At 55.3% G+C, this 16,285-nt stretch overlaps 1 protein-coding gene across 1 annotated transcript in view; it reads right to left on the reverse strand.

The window, feature by feature from the left end:
* The window catches only part of RYR1 (ryanodine receptor 1), a 107,439-nt gene extending 91,857 nt beyond the window's left edge, over positions 1-15,582 (reverse strand). The window contains exons 1-14 of the mRNA XM_073885139.1: positions 15,480-15,582; positions 10,400-10,519; positions 9,187-9,291; positions 9,062-9,082; positions 8,042-8,116; positions 7,878-7,956; positions 7,469-7,581; positions 7,049-7,142; positions 5,813-5,906; positions 5,583-5,657; positions 5,096-5,252; positions 4,795-4,959; positions 2,850-2,971; positions 2,182-2,377 (exon numbers count right to left, since the gene is read on the reverse strand). Coding sequence (XP_073741240.1) covers positions 2,182-2,377; positions 2,850-2,971; positions 4,795-4,959; positions 5,096-5,252; positions 5,583-5,657; positions 5,813-5,906; positions 7,049-7,142; positions 7,469-7,581; positions 7,878-7,956; positions 8,042-8,116; positions 9,062-9,082; positions 9,187-9,291; positions 10,400-10,519; positions 15,480-15,527 — 1,464 coding nt within the window. The 5' untranslated portion in view covers positions 15,528-15,582. The remainder of the gene's footprint in view (positions 1-2,181; positions 2,378-2,849; positions 2,972-4,794; positions 4,960-5,095; positions 5,253-5,582; positions 5,658-5,812; positions 5,907-7,048; positions 7,143-7,468; positions 7,582-7,877; positions 7,957-8,041; positions 8,117-9,061; positions 9,083-9,186; positions 9,292-10,399; positions 10,520-15,479) is intronic.
* Positions 15,583-16,285: the final 703 nt, after the last annotated feature.

A 16,285-nucleotide genomic window follows, 5' to 3' on the forward strand; every position in this document is an offset into this window, starting at 1 on the left:
GGTGGGGAAAACAGGGTGGGTCACTGCGGGTGTCCCAGGCCCTCCCTTCCTTGCTTTTCTTGGATTTGTAAATTCATCTGACTTCCACGACCAGTGATTATGTCCCCAGATCCAATGCCCTTAGCTCCATGTTCCCCTCCACTCCCATCACCCTCCTCTCCTCCTCAGCTCCCCACATCTGTCCCTGTCCTCTCTGCTGCTGTCCCCAACATAATACATCCTTATTAACATCAGGACTGACTTTGTGCTTTTCCTTCCTGAAGTTGTCTTTCCATCCCACCCACTTTCAAGCACCCCACTCGGGTCCTGTGTGACCCAGCTCACTCTCCACACCAACCATCAGAGAGATTTTTTTGCATTTTACATGTTCATCTTTGTCTTCTTTTATCGTGAATTATAACAGACATACAGAAAGGCATATAAAACATATACAGTCAGTTCTTGTTATTCGTGCTAATTAGGTTCTTTAAAATCACCACGAACAGTTAGCAAATACTGAACCAAACAGGGAGTTTCGCTGAGTCACAACATTTTTGTCAGACAATCAATACATCCTCTTGCTTTATATGTGTGTCTGTTTAAAGACACTGGTTTAGGGCGCCTAGGTGGCTCAGTTGGTTGGGCGACTGCCTTCGGCTCAGGTCATGATCCTGGAGTCCCTGGATCGAGTCCCGTGTCGGGCTCCCTGCTCAGCGGGGAGTCTGCTTCTCCCTCTGACCCTCCCCCCTCTCATGCTGTCTCTCTCTATCTCATTCTCTCTCTCAAATGAAGAAATAAAAAATCTTTAAAAAATAAAAAAAATAAAGACACCGGTTTAATACATATTGTTGTGTATGGGTGGCTGGGTGGCTCAGTCGTTAAGCATCTGCCTTCGGCTCAGGTCATGATCCCGGGGTCCTGGGATCGAACCCCACGTCGGGCTCCCAGCTCAGCGGGAAGCCTGCTTCTCCCTCTCCCACTCCCCCTGCTTGTGTTCCCTCTCTCGCTGTGTCTCTATCAAATAAATAAATAAATAAAATATTTTTAAAAAAGTCACGGCCAACAGCACTATAACTCATGCCTAAATGAAGCTTATCTAACATCTTCTCTGTAAGGCACATCACAGTATCTTGCACTCAGGAACACTAGGCAGCCCCCCAGCACTAAACCTGGGGGCCACTTGAAACGGTGAAATCAACAACAACAAAAAAACACCACAGGGTAGACAGCTGTTATCTCATCTCTCTGAGCTTCAGTGACCCATCTGTAATATGGGAATTAAAACTCCCATGGGGTTATCAGGAGGATGTCATGTATATAGCACCCTTAGCACATAATAAAGCCTAAATTCAAGGTAATAATAACCACTAACACTTATATAGCACCCGCTCTGTGCTAGCACCAGCCTTGGCATATACTAATTCCACTCCGTAAGTAAGTTTTGTTATTGTTACTATTATCATTTCTGGATCAGATTGGGAGTCCCTGGAGGGGAGGAGGGCCAGGTCCTTAGCATTTAAGTGAACATGCTCCCCCATCACCCTGTGGAGCCATCAGACCTTCAGACCTTTGTCCAGTCCCCTCTTCCCACCCGGCTCGGTCTCCCTCACTCAGACCCGGTGCTGAACGGAGGCCCCTCCACATGTCTTCCCTTCGTGCTCTCGAAACACACGGACCCTCAGCCCCTGACTGCAACTGAGGACCCTCCCTGCACTGAGGTCACTGATGCTCAAAGAGCCACCTCTGGCCCTGCCCCTACCCCCATGCCCCACTCTGGTTCGGTCCCCCCAACCGCAGGCCGAGCCCCCACAGACACAGCCTCCTGACTCCCACTGCCTCATCCACTGACTTCTTCCCGTCCTGACAGCCTCCACAGGCCAAGCCTCTCTGCACAAGGCTTCACTTAGGCCCCGCCCCCCCTCCCCCGGGTGAAGGAACAAGGCCTGCCCCGCCCCTGCGCTCTGGTTGCGTCTCGCTCTCCGCCCCTGCTCTGCCAAACGCCCTGCCCCTCCCTCAAGGCTCCGCCCACCAACTCAAGGCCCCACCCCCTCACTTGTCCCCCGCGGCCTGCAACCCGCCCGGCAGGCTCTCAGACCACTACGTACTTCCCCGGTCCCTCAGGCTCCGCCCCGCCCCGCCCCGCGCCGCCGCCCCCCCCCGCCCGCCCCCGCCCCCGGGCCCCGCCCCCCGCCGCGGCCTCACCTCCTCCTGGAAGAGGCTCTGGCGGTTGCGCAGGCTGCGCAGTTTGCTCTGCTTCTCCTCGTGCTGCAGCTCCTCGGAGGGCGGCTCGAAGTAGCCGATGAGGTCCTGGAGGCTCAGGATGACACCCTCGATGGGCAGCGCTGTGCCAGCTGGCGGCCCCGAGCCCCGCGGCTTCCCGCTGAAGCTGTCCAGGCCCCTGTGGGGACGGCGCACTCGTCAGCACTGAGCCCCGAGCGCTATCCTGCGGCGCTCGCGAGGCCTACCCCCAGGCCCCCGGAGAACTCTCACGGACACTCCTGTTTCACAGAGGGGGAGACTGAGACTGACATTGGCCTGAGGTCACACAGTGGCCAAGGACAGGGCCAAGACAGGGACTCACGCCTGTGTAAGCACAGGGGCTCGTGGAAGCAGGTGTTAGGCTGGGGAGCTCCAGGATCAAGTGTCTGGGTGTCAGCAGTGATTAGGGATGTGAGGTCAAAATCATGGTTATCAAGGTCAGATCAGGGGTCAATGTATAGAAGTCAGAGGCTTAAGAGGTTAGGGATCCTGTGTATGTTAGGGTGTGGAAGTCAGTGGTAGAGATTAAGGCGGTCAGGTGTTTGACCACCAGGAGCTTGGGGGTCAAGGTGGGGCCTGGCACCCGGGGGCAGAGTGGGCAGGTGGCTCACTTGATGAATTGGTTGTACAGGCCAGCAGTGCTGTAAATCATGCGGGCAGCCTGGGACTCCTCCTGCTGGCAGCGGGTCAGTGACAATGTGTCGTCCATGTGGCCTTCCTGGTGCAGCATGGCCTGGCAGTGGGAGGACAGAGAGGTGAGGAGTGGGCAGGGCCACCAAGGGCGACGCCCGCAGACCTCCATCCAGACTAGCCCCAGAGCTGCCCCCTGTCCTCCACTGAGTCTCTCTGCAGGACACCGCCTTGTATCCCTCTTCACCCGACTCTTCCTCTTCCATTCTCTCCCCCACCCCTGCCGCCGCCTCTCCTCTGTCTCAGTCTCTGTCTCTCTCTGTCTCTGTCTCTTCCTTTCTCTCTGTCTGTATCCCCCTCTGACTCTGTGTTTGCCTCTCTCTTACTGTCTTGTCTATCTCCAGGCAAGACCCTCTCCACCTGTTCCTACTACTGACTTAACATTCTCCCACCAGAAAGCTCTAATGGCACCCCCTAACTTAACATGTCCCAGACTGAGTGCCTGACCACCTTTCCGTAAGATGAGACCATCTCGGCTTCCAGCTTTCACCTGAGCCGACCTCCCCAGGGCCCCATCCAGTCCCACTGGCTGTGAATACCACCGCTGCTGACAGCTCCCACAGTTCCCCTTGGGCCCGTCTCTACATCCTCCCATCAGGTAACCGACTACAAGCCTCGTTTCTGCAAATGGGTGTCTCCCTACTTTTCCAATTCATTCACTCTTTATCCAGGGGCTCTGTTCTAGACCCTGGATCCCTGTCATCCTGAGCGGACACTTGACTGTCCCCGACTCAGTTAATGGCACTTCCATCCTTCCAGTTGCTCAGGGCAAAAATCATGGCATCATCCTCAACCCCTGTCCCTCTCACCTCGATATCCAGTCTGTCAGAAAATCCTGTTGGCTCCACCCTCATAGTACAACCAGAATCTGCCACCTTCCCTACTCCACAGTCCCCACCCTGGTCCTGCCACTGTTTTGTCCCACCTGACCATGGCAGCAGTCACCTCCCTGGACTCCCTACTCCAGCTCTGCTCCTCACCCCCACCCTACAAGCAGCTAAGGAACCATGTGAACCTGAGTCAGGTCACCTCGCTGGCCTGCTCAAAACGCTCTTGGGGCTCCATCTCACTAAGGGTAAAAGCTGGGACCCTCCCCATGGCCCACAAGGCCCCATATGATTGGCTCGCATCTCTTCTCTGTCCTTCCAAGACTCATCCCTCAATCTCTGTGCTCCAGCCAACCTGGATCTTCTTTCTGGTACTGCAACAAACCAATCTCATTCCAACCTCAGGGCCTTTGCACATGCTGTGCCCTCGGTCCAGAGTGGCTATGTACTTCATTAAAGGCAGTTTATTCACCATGTCTCACCTACTTTTCCACACACACATCCAGAACAACTGGGGTACTCAATAATTTGCCGAATGTTATTCTTGGTCTTTTTGTCACTGTCTCTGTCTCTCTCTGTCTTTTCCATCTCTCCTTCTCTGTCTTTGTCTTTCTCTGTTTTTCTGTTTCCATATCTTTTTTTTTTAAGATTTATTCATTTATTTGAGAGAGAGAGCGTGCACACAGAGGGAGAGGGAGAAGCAGACTCCCTGCTGAGCAGGGAGCCTGAAGCAGGTCTTGATCCCAGGACCCTGGGATCATGACCTGAGCCGAAGGCAGACGCTTAGCCAACTGAACCACGTATGCGTCCCTGTTTCCATGTCTTTTTGTCTCTGCCTTTCTCTGTCTCTGTATCTCTCTCCTTCTCCACCTCTCTCTCCCTCTGTCTATCCCTCTTTCTTCTTTCCTGTCTCTCTCAACCTCAGTTTCTCTCTCAGTCCTGCCCTCAAACTCCCAAAGGCTCAAGCACGACCACCACCCAGTCCCCTTCCTGACCCCCCTGCCGACACCCCCACCCCTTCCCCTCGCCAGGCACCTACCTTCTTCTTGAGCACACCAAGCCGCAGGGCCTTGGGGTCTGGGGCGGCATAGGTGAGCCACAGGCCCGAGGCCACGTGCTGCACGAAGCACAGTGACTCCCCATACTTGATCTCAGGGGGACCCATGCCATCCACATCCCTCTTGGGGGCCATATCCAGCTTCTCCTGCAGGGGCAGGGGACAGAGGTCAGCCTCCTCTGCCTGTGCATTTATTCAGGGAGCCCCCCCCAAGAGCCTGTGGGGTGGGGGCTGGGGCAGATTCGGGGCTCCAAGTGAGGGAGGGCACCCTGACCCCACCAACCTTGGAGATACGGAAGCAGAAGGAGGTGGCCTTGGTGTGGGCCTTGCTTGCATCAACCACCACCAGGCCCTGGTCCTCGGTGAGCGCCAGGTACCGCCCCGTGGTGACATGCCGGATACGGAGTGGCTGGCCCCAGCGCAGGTGGCTTCCACTCCAGCTGCGAAGGGTGGGGGCGCTGAGGGTCAGAGGACTCCCCCGGCCCTCCCATGGACACCACAGTCTTGGTCCAAACCTCATCAAGCCCCCAGTCTTCCTGCGGGGGGGGGCATCTCCTCACATTTTTACTGGGGACCCCCAATCTCTCCCTCGGGAATGCCCACGCTCCCCTAAGTCCTTTTCCTCCAGGATTCGAGGACCCTGAAGACCCTCCTCACCTTCTTGGGCTCCTCAGATTTTCCCTCAAAACACTCCAGTTTCCTTCTCAGATCTTCAAGACCCTCTCTCCCCTCCCAGGCCCCCCAGGAGCTCTCAGCCCCAAACCCCCCACCTGATTCTCAGCGGCTCCAGTCTCCAGAGGGAGCGGGCGTGGGTGCACACAGCTCCCCCCTCGTAGTGGACAAGTCTGGGGGCACGAGAGAGAGTGAGGTCAGGGGTTCAGTCACCAGCCCCCCAGAATGTGATCCCCAACCCTGCCCACAGGGTGCTCTCCCCCCGGACTACCTCTGTGCTCCCCCCTCCTGCCCCAACACCCCAGGGCCTCTTGTCCCCAGCCCAGACCTGCGCTGGTCCTCACTGTCAGCGGGGGAAATGGTCAGACATTCATCCATGTGTCCGTGAAAAAGGCGGAGGACGTGGCCCCCGGTCACATAGCCTGTTGAGGAGCAAGGGAAAGAGGTCACTGCGGGGCTGGAGCCCTGGAGGGGCCCAGGAGCCGAAGTGGAGTCCAAGGGTCCTGCTTTTCCCCTGTGGGAGGCTGGGGCTGGGTTTTGGGGGGGTCTGCAGTTAGAGATCTGAGTTTCAGGACCCCAAGTGGCAGTCTGAGATTTGGGCTAAGTTTGAGGCCTGAAGTGGGGGTATGAGATTTAGGGTCTAAGGTGGGGAATCTAAGTTTGGGGGTCTGAGTGTACAGGGCTGAGGTTGGGGGGTTTGTGGGCCTCAGTTTGGATTTTTGAGGTTGGAGTCAGAGGTTTAGAGTCTAATGTTCCCAGATACTGGGCTCTGAGTTCCAAGGCTTGATTTGGGGTCTGGGGTCAGAGGTGTGACGGTTGAGTCTGAGGCTAGGGTATGGACTTTGAGTGTTGATTTTGGAGGTCCGAGGCTGGTATTCTGAGGTTTAGGGTCTGAAGTTAGATCTGAGCTTTGGAGTCAGAAGCTGGTGCGTTTGAGATTAAGGCCTGAGTTTCAGGATCTGTGGTCTGAGTCTCAGCTTGGGTGTGAGGTTTGGGTGTGAGAGTTGGGGTCAAAGTTTTGGGGTCATGCTGTGGGGTCCTAACATGAGGGTCTGAATTTGGAAGATGATTTTAGATATTTGAGGTTAAAACTTAGAAGTCTGAGGTCAGTTGACTGAGGTTTGGGGTCTGAATTAGAGGTCTTGGTTTGAGTATTTGGGTATCTGGGTTTGAATTTGGGGGTCTGAGTGTTGGGAGCTGTGGTCTCCATCTGTGCTTGTCATCTGAGCCTTGGGCGTCTGAGGGATAAGCTCCAAATGTGATATTTTCAGCTTTGGATCTGGGTTTAAGGGTCTGACTGACCTCCAGTGCCTGAGTTTGGCATATGAGCTTTGGGGTCTGGATTTGGGTGGCTGATACTGAGTTTGGGGTTTGGGGTCTGAGCTCCAGTGTTCTGGATTTGGGGTCAGTTGGACATCTAAGTATGTCATAATTTGGGTCATAATTTGGAGATCTAGGTTTGGGGTCTGAGGTTCCAAGGCTCAGTATGGACATGTTTGAGGGGCAATGTGGGAAGACTGTTTTGGGGGTCTTAATCTAGGGGCATGAGGTATGGGACCCTCACCCTCTTCGCAGCCAGAGCAGATGGGGTTCATGTTCCACAGTGTCTGCATGAAGGAGGCATCAACCTGGAGCTCCCCACTGGCCGTGGACAGGTGCTGGGTGCAGCCAAGATGTGGCAGTGAGAGACGATGGTGGGGTGAGCAATAGTTCCAGAGTCAGAGGCCAGAAACCAAAGGTGGAAGCCGGGAAAGCAGCAGACAGGAGACAGAAAATCAGAGAGCACAGATCAGGAAACCAAGATCCAACTGGGGCATGGGGCACCAAAGGCCAGAAGTGGATGCCAGAGGTCAGGAAACTTGGAATCGGGAGTCGGGACGTGGGGGCCAGAGAGCCCAGAAACGGAGGATGAGGAGATGGGCAGTCCCGGAGGGCCCCCCAGCCCTGGGGCAGCAGTAGCTGGACTGGGGGTGGGATTGCTCACCAGGTAGCGCTCTGAGGAGACACTAACGAGGATGAGGTCATCCCCAACGCGGACCTTCTCTCCCTCCGACCTCTGCTTGGAGGCCGGGTGCATCGTCCACCAACAGGCCTCTCCTGGGGTGGGGGGCGAGCTGTCAGAATGAGAGCTACCCAGAATGCCCTTCCCCAAGGGCTTCCCAGCCATGGAGCCTCCCCAGCCCTCTGTCCCAAATTCTCCTATCATCTCCTATTACCTACTCTTTGCCTCACGTCCTCCATTCCTGCCCTCAGGCCCTCTGCCTAGGGTTCCCCCATGCTGGCCCAAGTTGCCCTTGTCCCCCGCATCCCTGACCCCCCAGTCCTGCACCTCCTGCACCCCGGCCCCTGCCTGCAGTCTCCCCATCCCTACCCTCCCCACTCCAGGACCGCACCTGTGGCATCTTCCTGCAGTCCCACGTCGAAGGCCAGTTTGTCAGTCATGGAGCGGGAGGTGGTTAGGCAGCTCAAGTACTAGGGTTGTAGAGGGGAGTCAGCCTCCTCCAGGCGGGCCCTGAGTCCCCTGCCCCTGCCCATGCGCCCTCGCTCTGGCACTCACCATGCCGCTGTGTGTGTGCCGGAGCAGGATGGCATGGCCGTACAGGAGTGTCCTGTGGCCCCCGCCCTGGGACGACTGCAGTGGGGAGGACGGGGGAGAGGGGGCACAGAGTGAGTACAGAACCCCCCAGGCATCTGGCCTATCCCAGGTGGCAATATGCTCCCCATAAAATACCATGCTCAGGCCTGGACACAAGGAAGCCTTAGCTCAGACCCTCAACAGATTCTTTGCCTCAGTTGCCCCATTCATGGAAGTAGAGGCTGTGTCTCTGAGAAGCCTGTGGATAGGACATTTTATATTTCCCAAAGCCCACTCTGTCCTCCCTGCCCCCTTCATCTTGTTAACCAGGCCCCAAAGTCCTTCAGGGAGTCTAACCCCTGTTCCAGTTGCCTGGAGACTCCCAGGGAAGCCCCAATACCTCATATACCATGGGCCTTGGCCCCTTTTGCTGTAACCTGTCCTAACACAGCTGAGCTGCAGCCGGTATGCACCAGTGTAGGCCTACCAGTCGTTAAATCTTCGAACCTCCCCACAGGGACCCGCCCTGTGCTGCCACACACCACCACCCCCAAGCACAAGGAGACTCTGCCCCTCCCGGGGGGAGGGGGTCACCCGGTCTCTCGATGGCATCATGCCTCCCATCCTGGCTCTCACATGCCCATGCTCTGAGGGGGCCATGTGATGGGGCCCCATGATCACATGGCCGACCTACTCCTGGAGTGGAGGGAACCCACACTTGGGACAGGGGGACGCAAGAGGGGAGGTCCCATGCAGAGAAGAGCTGGGATCAGGGTTGGAGGAAAGGGTGGGAAAGAGGAGAAAGGAGCAGGCGGGGGCACGGGGGGCTCAGAAGCCCCCACGCCCTTCCGTCCTTCCTGCCTGGCCTGTGTGGGCTCCACAGCCCCTGACAACTGGGGTGGGGGAGGCCCCCAGCCCCTGTGTGCAGGATGTGTGCCCAGGAGGCGGGCCTGGGGTCAGGAGAGGTGGGAAGAACAAGGTGACACCCAAGGCCAGACCTACCCACTTATCCAAATTGAGGGCCTGTGGGGGGCAGGGCGGAGAGAGGAAGAAGAGCAGATGGTGAACAAGCCCCAGGTCTTCCCACCCCGCCCTGGCCCTGCCCCCACCTGGGCCAGGAGCCTCACCTCCACGCCAGCCTCCACGGTGTTGGCCAGCATTTCCTGCAGGGCTCGGACCGACAGGGACTGCTCCAGGACGAAGCAACAGATGGCCAGATCGGGGGGCACATTCTGGGGGTGGGAAGATGTGAGGGGGGGCCTGAAGGCCCCTGAGCGCTGGTCTAAATACCCACACCCCTTACAGACCCAGACCTGACCCCAACCCCCCAAGAAGCCACTGCGCTCTGCCTCCCCTTCAGATACCCCGAATCCATGCCAACGTCACAGGAAACATGCCTCCTCCCTCAAACACCTAAACCCCACCCGAACCTCACAGAAGCTTCCATACCACCCTCCCCGCCTGAGTACCCCACAGCCCACCTAACGTCAGAGTGAGCCTCATCCCCCTCCTGCACCTGCTCCAACGCCATGCCTTCCCCTGCATATAACCCAAACCTCTGCGACCCCCCATGAAGCGCCACCCCTGCATTCACCATCAGATAGCCCCAATTCCTGCCTCCTCCCTCAGACACTGAACACTGCTTCCAAATCTCACAGCAGGGTCCAACCTTGTGCCTTCCTCCTCAGTCTCCTACCCAGTCACCTCAGACTCTGGAGCATCCTCCCCCTTGGACCCAAGACTCTCTGACTCCCTCAGACCCTCGGCCTCCTCCACCATCTGACTCCACGTCCCCTCCCTTTCCCAGCCCCCAGGTCACCTCCACTCTCAGACCCTGAGTCCACCTCACCCTCAGACCTGGGCTCCCTCCACTCTCAGCTTCTAACTCCCTCCCCAGTCAGCAAGCCCCCACCCCGCTAGCATCCCCCAATCCTGCAGGCCCTTTTGCTTTGGATCCAAGGCCCTCTGCCCCCTTAAACAGCTGCCTCCTGAGACTCCCGAGCCTCTGCCCCTTCCTCCACAGACCTCCACCCCTACCTACCTCAGACCTCTAGCCCCCTTCTTTTCAACTCCCCACTTTCTCTCCCATCAGCAGCCACCTCCAGATCCCCTCTTCTTTGAACTCAAGACCTTCCATCCCCTCAGACTACCCCCCTCCCCAGGTCCCCTGCTCTCCCTTCTCAGACCTCCACTCCCACCTGCCTCGGACCTCCAGCCCCCTTTCCTTCTTAGCCCCTCTCTGTTTGCTCTCCCGTCAGCACCCCCTCTTCAGACCCAGACCCCTCTTCTTTGGACCCTAGACTCTGCCCCTTCAGACTCCCCACACACTCCCACACTGACCTGGGCATTGCTGGTGGGCTCTAGGAAGCAGAGGCGGTTGCCAAAGCCCTCAGCGGCCAGGCAGAGCTTGAGCTGCTCCTTGAGCACGGTGGCGCTGCACTGAAGGACCACTTCGTCGTCCTGTGTGCAGACCACGGGGTCAGGGCTCCTGCAGACACTGCAGACCATCATCCCACCCGTCTCCTCACGAAAGAGATAATACGGGCTCACAGTGTGTCACGTGGGGGCCCATGCTGAGGGCTCCACACACTTCTAACATCCCATGAGACAGAAACTAGAGTCATCCCCATCTTCAAATGGGGAACCTGAGGCTCAAGGAGGGGGCATAGCTTGTCCAAGGCCACACAGCTGCTAAGGGGAGGAGCTGGGATTTGAACCCCAGTCCCACTGGCTCCAGTGGGGTCGGCAAGGTGAGCCACGGAGGTGGAAACTATAAACCCCCAATTTCAATGACTTTTAAGCTCAGCCTTCTCTAATTTCTCTTTTGTGTATTGTTTCGTTAATAGCTATCAATTAAGGAGTGCTTACTTTCTCTTTTTTTTTAAGATTTTATTTATTTATTTGACAGAGACAGCGAGAGAGAGGGGGAGAGAGAGAGAGAGAGAGAGAGAGAGAGAGAGAACACAAGCAGGGGGAGTGGGAGAGGGAGAAGCAGGCTTCCCGCCGAGCAGGGAGCCCGATGTGGGGCTCGATCCCAGGACCCTGGGATCATGACCTGAGCTGAAGGCAGACCATTAACGACTGAGCCACCCAGGCGTCCCTTTTTTTTCTTTTTTTTTTAATTTAAGTAGGCTCCACACCGGGCAGGGAGCCCAACGTGGGGCTCAAACACGATCCTAAGATCAAGACCTGAACTGATACCAAGAGTCACCCCAAGGAGTGCTTTCTAATGACACCTGAATGCAATGCCAGGGCCCAGGCTGGATCCTGGACAGGCCACAAGGGACCCCTTCCTGGTGACTGCTGGTGAAAGCCAGACCAGGACCGTGACAGATAATGGCATCAGAGAAATGCTACATTTCCTGACGTTGATGACTGTCCTGTGGTTTTGTAAGAGACTGCCCTTGTTCCTTTGGAAACAGACACTGAAGTGTTTTAGGACTTAAGTATCAAGTCCACAGCTTACCCTCAAACAGCTGAGGGGGGAAATGTGCACAGAGGGAGGGCGGGGGAGAGAGATAAAGCAAATGTGCCAAATCTTAACAAGTGGGGGAAATGACTTACGGCCATGTGGGAGTTCTTCGAAGTAACCTTGCAACTCTGCTCTAAGCTGGAAATGATTTCAAGGTTATAAGCTAAAGTTTTAAGTGAAATAGAGTGTTTTCTATGTGCTGGGTCCCATTCCAAGAACTTAACACGTATGAACTCACTACTGAATCCTCTGACGTAAGTTCTATGATGTGAACCTGTGGAAACTGAGACCCAGAGAGGTCAAGTAACCTGCTTGAGGTCACACAGCTGTCCTGCAGCTGAGCTGGGATTTGATCCCCATGCCGTGGCTCTATATGCCACACTCTTAGAACACTAGACCACCTCTTCATACATTAGTAAAGTAGCCCATATCTACAGTTATAACTAATATACATGTGCATGGGGGAATGCCCAACACTTTGACATCAGTCAGAAGTGATAGAGACCCCAGCTCTTAACCATTGAGTAAAGTAGTGGTTATTTCCTTCCACAGCTGAGAAAACAGGCTCAAGGAAGTTTGGTATCCCGCCTGAGGTCCCACGGCCTCCAGCCCCTCCATCCAGCATATCACACAAACTCACTCCAGTCCCGGACTCCCGGGCACACGGGCAGCCTCCCATCGGCTGCTCAGCCAGGGAGGAAGGAGAGGTCTGATCTGCCCTGTAACCTCCAACCCCGACCTCCCAGCATACTCTGGGCACTTGTGTGTTCAGAGGGCTAGACAGCTTACGTGTATTAAGCACTTACTCTCTGCCCAGCTTTACACTCAGGGCTTTACGTTCCTTCAGCGGATAGCTATTGGGTGGCGGCTACAGCCAGGCTCTGATTTAGGCACCGGATATAGAGCAGCAAATAAAGCAGACAAAGTCCCTGTCCTCATGGGGCTGCCATCCTCGTTGAGGACACACTCAATACTCAAAGGGATAGGTTCATTATTTTCACGTCAGTGACCAGTGTTATGAAACAACCCAGGCTGATGTAATAGAGTGGCTTTGGGGGTAGGGATGACATCAGTGAGGGGGTGAAGTGGCAGCCTCTCCAAGGAGGTGACATTTGAGCTGCACCTTGTCCGACTAACAAGAAGGGGATCTGGCCGGCTCATCTCTGGGAGAAGAACGTTCTGGAAGCCGGGCAGGCTGTGCCGAGGCCTGTGGCCAGAGGGAACCAACGTGGGTGCTGAGGAATAGCAGAAGGCAGTGGCAGAAGGAGTGAGAAAGCGGAAGGAGATGAGCTCAGAGAGAGTTTGCAGGGAGCCCATTGAATCCTTATGGTACCTATTTTTGCCCCCATTTTCCAGATTAGGAAACTGAGGCTCAGAGAGAAAACTTCATATCACTTGCCCAAAGTTAGGAAGCAAGCAAATGGCAAACCAGGATATCAACCGAGACTGGAGGCCTAATCACTACATCAAGATCCTCTAACTTCCTCCTGCAGCAGCATGAACGGAGGTGGCCTGGTTACAAATGCAGGTCCCTTGCTGCCTTAGTTTCCCACCCAACACCAAGGGCATGACTCAGTGGCTCTGGGGTAAGGGAATCTGGACCATTACCAGCATCCAGGAGGCTCTGACGTGGGCCATGCTTTGAGCAACCCCAGCCTAGGCAGGGCTAGAGGTCACCACCCATCAAACGGAAATGAATTCGTTTTGGGTGGGGGGAGCACGGCCACCATGCTTAAAAACTGAAATGAAGTAGAGCAGAACATAGCAACTTGCCCCCCCCAGTTCTAAGGGCTCCCTACATTTTATGAAACCTGTTTCCAGGAAAAAATAGATGTGTGTGAATGCACCCAATTTGTCTATAATCGCACGAATTGGGAGGCGACCCAAATGTCCATCAGCAGGTGAACTGAGAAACAAATTGTGGCACATTGACACAGTGCGGGTACCACTCGGCAACAAAAAGAAACTCTTGACACATGCTATGTGGATAAATGTCAAAAATAGGCTGAGCAAAGGAAGCAAGGCAAAGGAGCATATACTATATATGAAACCCTCAAAGTGCCTAGTGGAAACCAGTGACATACAGCAGACAGACAGGGTGAGTGCTGCAAAGAGCAAGGGAGAACTTTCTGGGGTAAAGGAAATGTTCTACGTCTTGCTTATGATGGTGGTTTCATGCATGTGCAAAGTTTTTCGAAACGCACTGAACTAGGACACCTAAAATGGGTACAATGTATTGCATGTCAATTATTCCTCAATAAAGTTGGGTTTTAAAAATAATATATGTGTGTATTTGCATGCACTGGGTTGCAAGATAAAATGTATTTCTGACAGGTGGGATGAGGTCCAAAAAGTGTGAGAAAAATACTACACCATCTCCAATAAAGTGCAGGAAAACAGACCTAGTCTGGGGCCAAGAGATGCCAGGGCCAGAGCTGTAGACCCCAGCACAGGTTAACCTGGCAAATCTGAGGTCAGTTCTCCTCTTGTGAAAGCAGGAGGGCTGGGTCCCAGGGGCATCCAGAGATGACACTTTCTGGCCTTGACCTTGGGCAAATGACTCTACCACTCAGGCCTTGGTTTCCCTCAAATCTCCCAGGGAGATAAAGATAGGGCCCTACCTCAGAAGATAGGGCAGGCAAGGATATAATTAGATGTCTCGGGAGACCGAGGCCCTGGGCATGGGGCCTGACGTAGAGCGGCTGCTCAAGGCTAATACCATGGCCATGGTCTTATTAGGGCCGGGGAGGAGGGGAGAGCCCAACCCATGGTGTCTGCTAAGGGGCTGGAGCTGGGGCAAGAGTCTAGGGTGAAGCTAGGCCTCCTCCTGTGGCTGAATGACCAGCTGTCCCTATCCTTCACTATCAGCCCCAGCTGTTTGTTCCTCCCTCCCAGGAAACCGGACCCAGCACACCAGGGTCCTATTCTGGGGCCCTGGAATGCTGTGTCAGCATTTCCCAGGGCCTGGGAGGAGGAGGGGAGGGGCTATCGCAGGGTCAGCAGACCTGGCCCAGAAGAGAGAACATCCCCTCCTATACACTCAGCCACTGGCAGGGAACAGTGGGAAGGACTCTGAGATGGGCAGCCCCTCCCCCCCCACACCCTCTCCCTGTCCCCTGCCCAGGCCCCAGAAAAGCTGGCTATTCTGGGAGGGACACCTGTTGTTCCAATTCTCATCCCTGCCCCCCAATAGGGGATCAGAGATGCCAGGAGAGACAGAGCTAGAGAGGCAGAACAAAATGCAGAAGGCCTAAAGCCAAAGAACAAAGACAGAGACAGGGAGAGACAGAGATGGAGAGGCAGCAAGACAGAGACAACCCAAAGAGATGGCTAGGGAGAGACACTACCCAGAGACCTTTAGCAGCCATATTTGGCCCTCCTACCCAAAAGAGGGGAGGGATGAAAGAAGACCCAGAACCTGAGGGTCCCCTCAGGAGACCCTCAAGGGCTGGAAATTCAAAGAAGTTAGGTCCTCCAGACCACCCCAGCCCCGTTCCCAAAATTTAAATTAGGTCAGAATCTGGAGCAAAAGAGAATTAGGCTAGGTGGTGTGTGGGGGCGGGGGGCAGGGAGAACAGCTAAATTAAGCTCAGGAATTAGAACCACCTTCCCCAAGTGCCGGCTTCCAGGGTGGTGGGAGGGGGGTGCTCCTTCAGCTAACCCCTCTTCTCTGGGACAAATAGCTAATGTCAGAAGGGGAGGGTGGCCGAAATCCCCCTTCCCATTCTGCAGTCCCAAAGTCTTCTAATTCTCTATGGTGAGAAAGGTGAGCGAGACTGAGAGACAAAAAAGGAGAAAGATAGAGTGACAGTGACCCAAAGGGACAGAGGAATAGACCCTGAGACTCAAAGACCAACAGGGATCAGTACAGAGACATCCGGAGACAAGGAGACACTCAGAGGGACCCGAGAGATAGCCCCAGAGACCCCCTAACACAGAGATACGCACCGTGCGCAGAAACTGGACCTCATCCTCACCCTCTCCTCCGTCACCCATGATGTCGAGGCCCGAGGGGCGCGGGCTGAGGTCGGGGAATAGGAGGAGGGGGCTGCAGGCTGGGCGGGTGGGCTGGGGTCGGAGACCTCTGGGGCACCCGGGAGGTAGATGGAACTGCGAGGAGGATTCGCGTGCTGGACAGAGGTGGAAGGAGGTCCCCGCCCCCCCCGGTTCCCATTGGGCCAGGACATCCAAGGCCACGCCCCCTAACCGGAGCCCCACCCTCAAACCCCAAACCTTGGCCGGAGGTACGCGTAGGTGGCGTGGGAGGTTGTAGGGGTAGCGTCTGGAAGGTAGCTGCCCCCTCTGCACCTCCAGGGTAAGGAAGCCCATTTCAGAGAGCAGACTGAGGCTCTGAGCTGGGAAGCCTGTGCTTGATGCCATACAGTGGAGCTGGGATGCACATCAAGGTCTCCCGAATTTAAAAAGCACCATACTTAGTGATTAAAAGCAAGGACTCTGAGCCAGATAGTCTGGATCTGAATCCCAGGCTTGCCACTCCCTATGTGTCCTTGGACAAGTCACATCCCCGCTCTGTGCCTCAGTTTCCCCAACTGGTAAGGAGAAATTAATAATACCTACCTCATAGGACCTTTGCAAGGATTAAATGAGATAATTTATTTACAGCACTTAAAGAGTACCAATGCATAGTAAATGTTATTTTTTTTAAAGATTTTATTTATTTATTTGAGAGAGAGAGCACGAGAGGGGGGAGGGTCAGAGGGAGAAGCAGACTCCCCACCGAGCAGGGACCCCGA

This window comes from Callorhinus ursinus, unplaced genomic scaffold, assembly GCF_003265705.2.
Source record: "Callorhinus ursinus isolate GAN/ISIS: 27379988/994484 unplaced genomic scaffold, GSC_fseal_2.0 scaffold61, whole genome shotgun sequence".
Classification (NCBI taxonomy): Eukaryota; Metazoa; Chordata; class Mammalia; order Carnivora; family Otariidae; genus Callorhinus; species Callorhinus ursinus.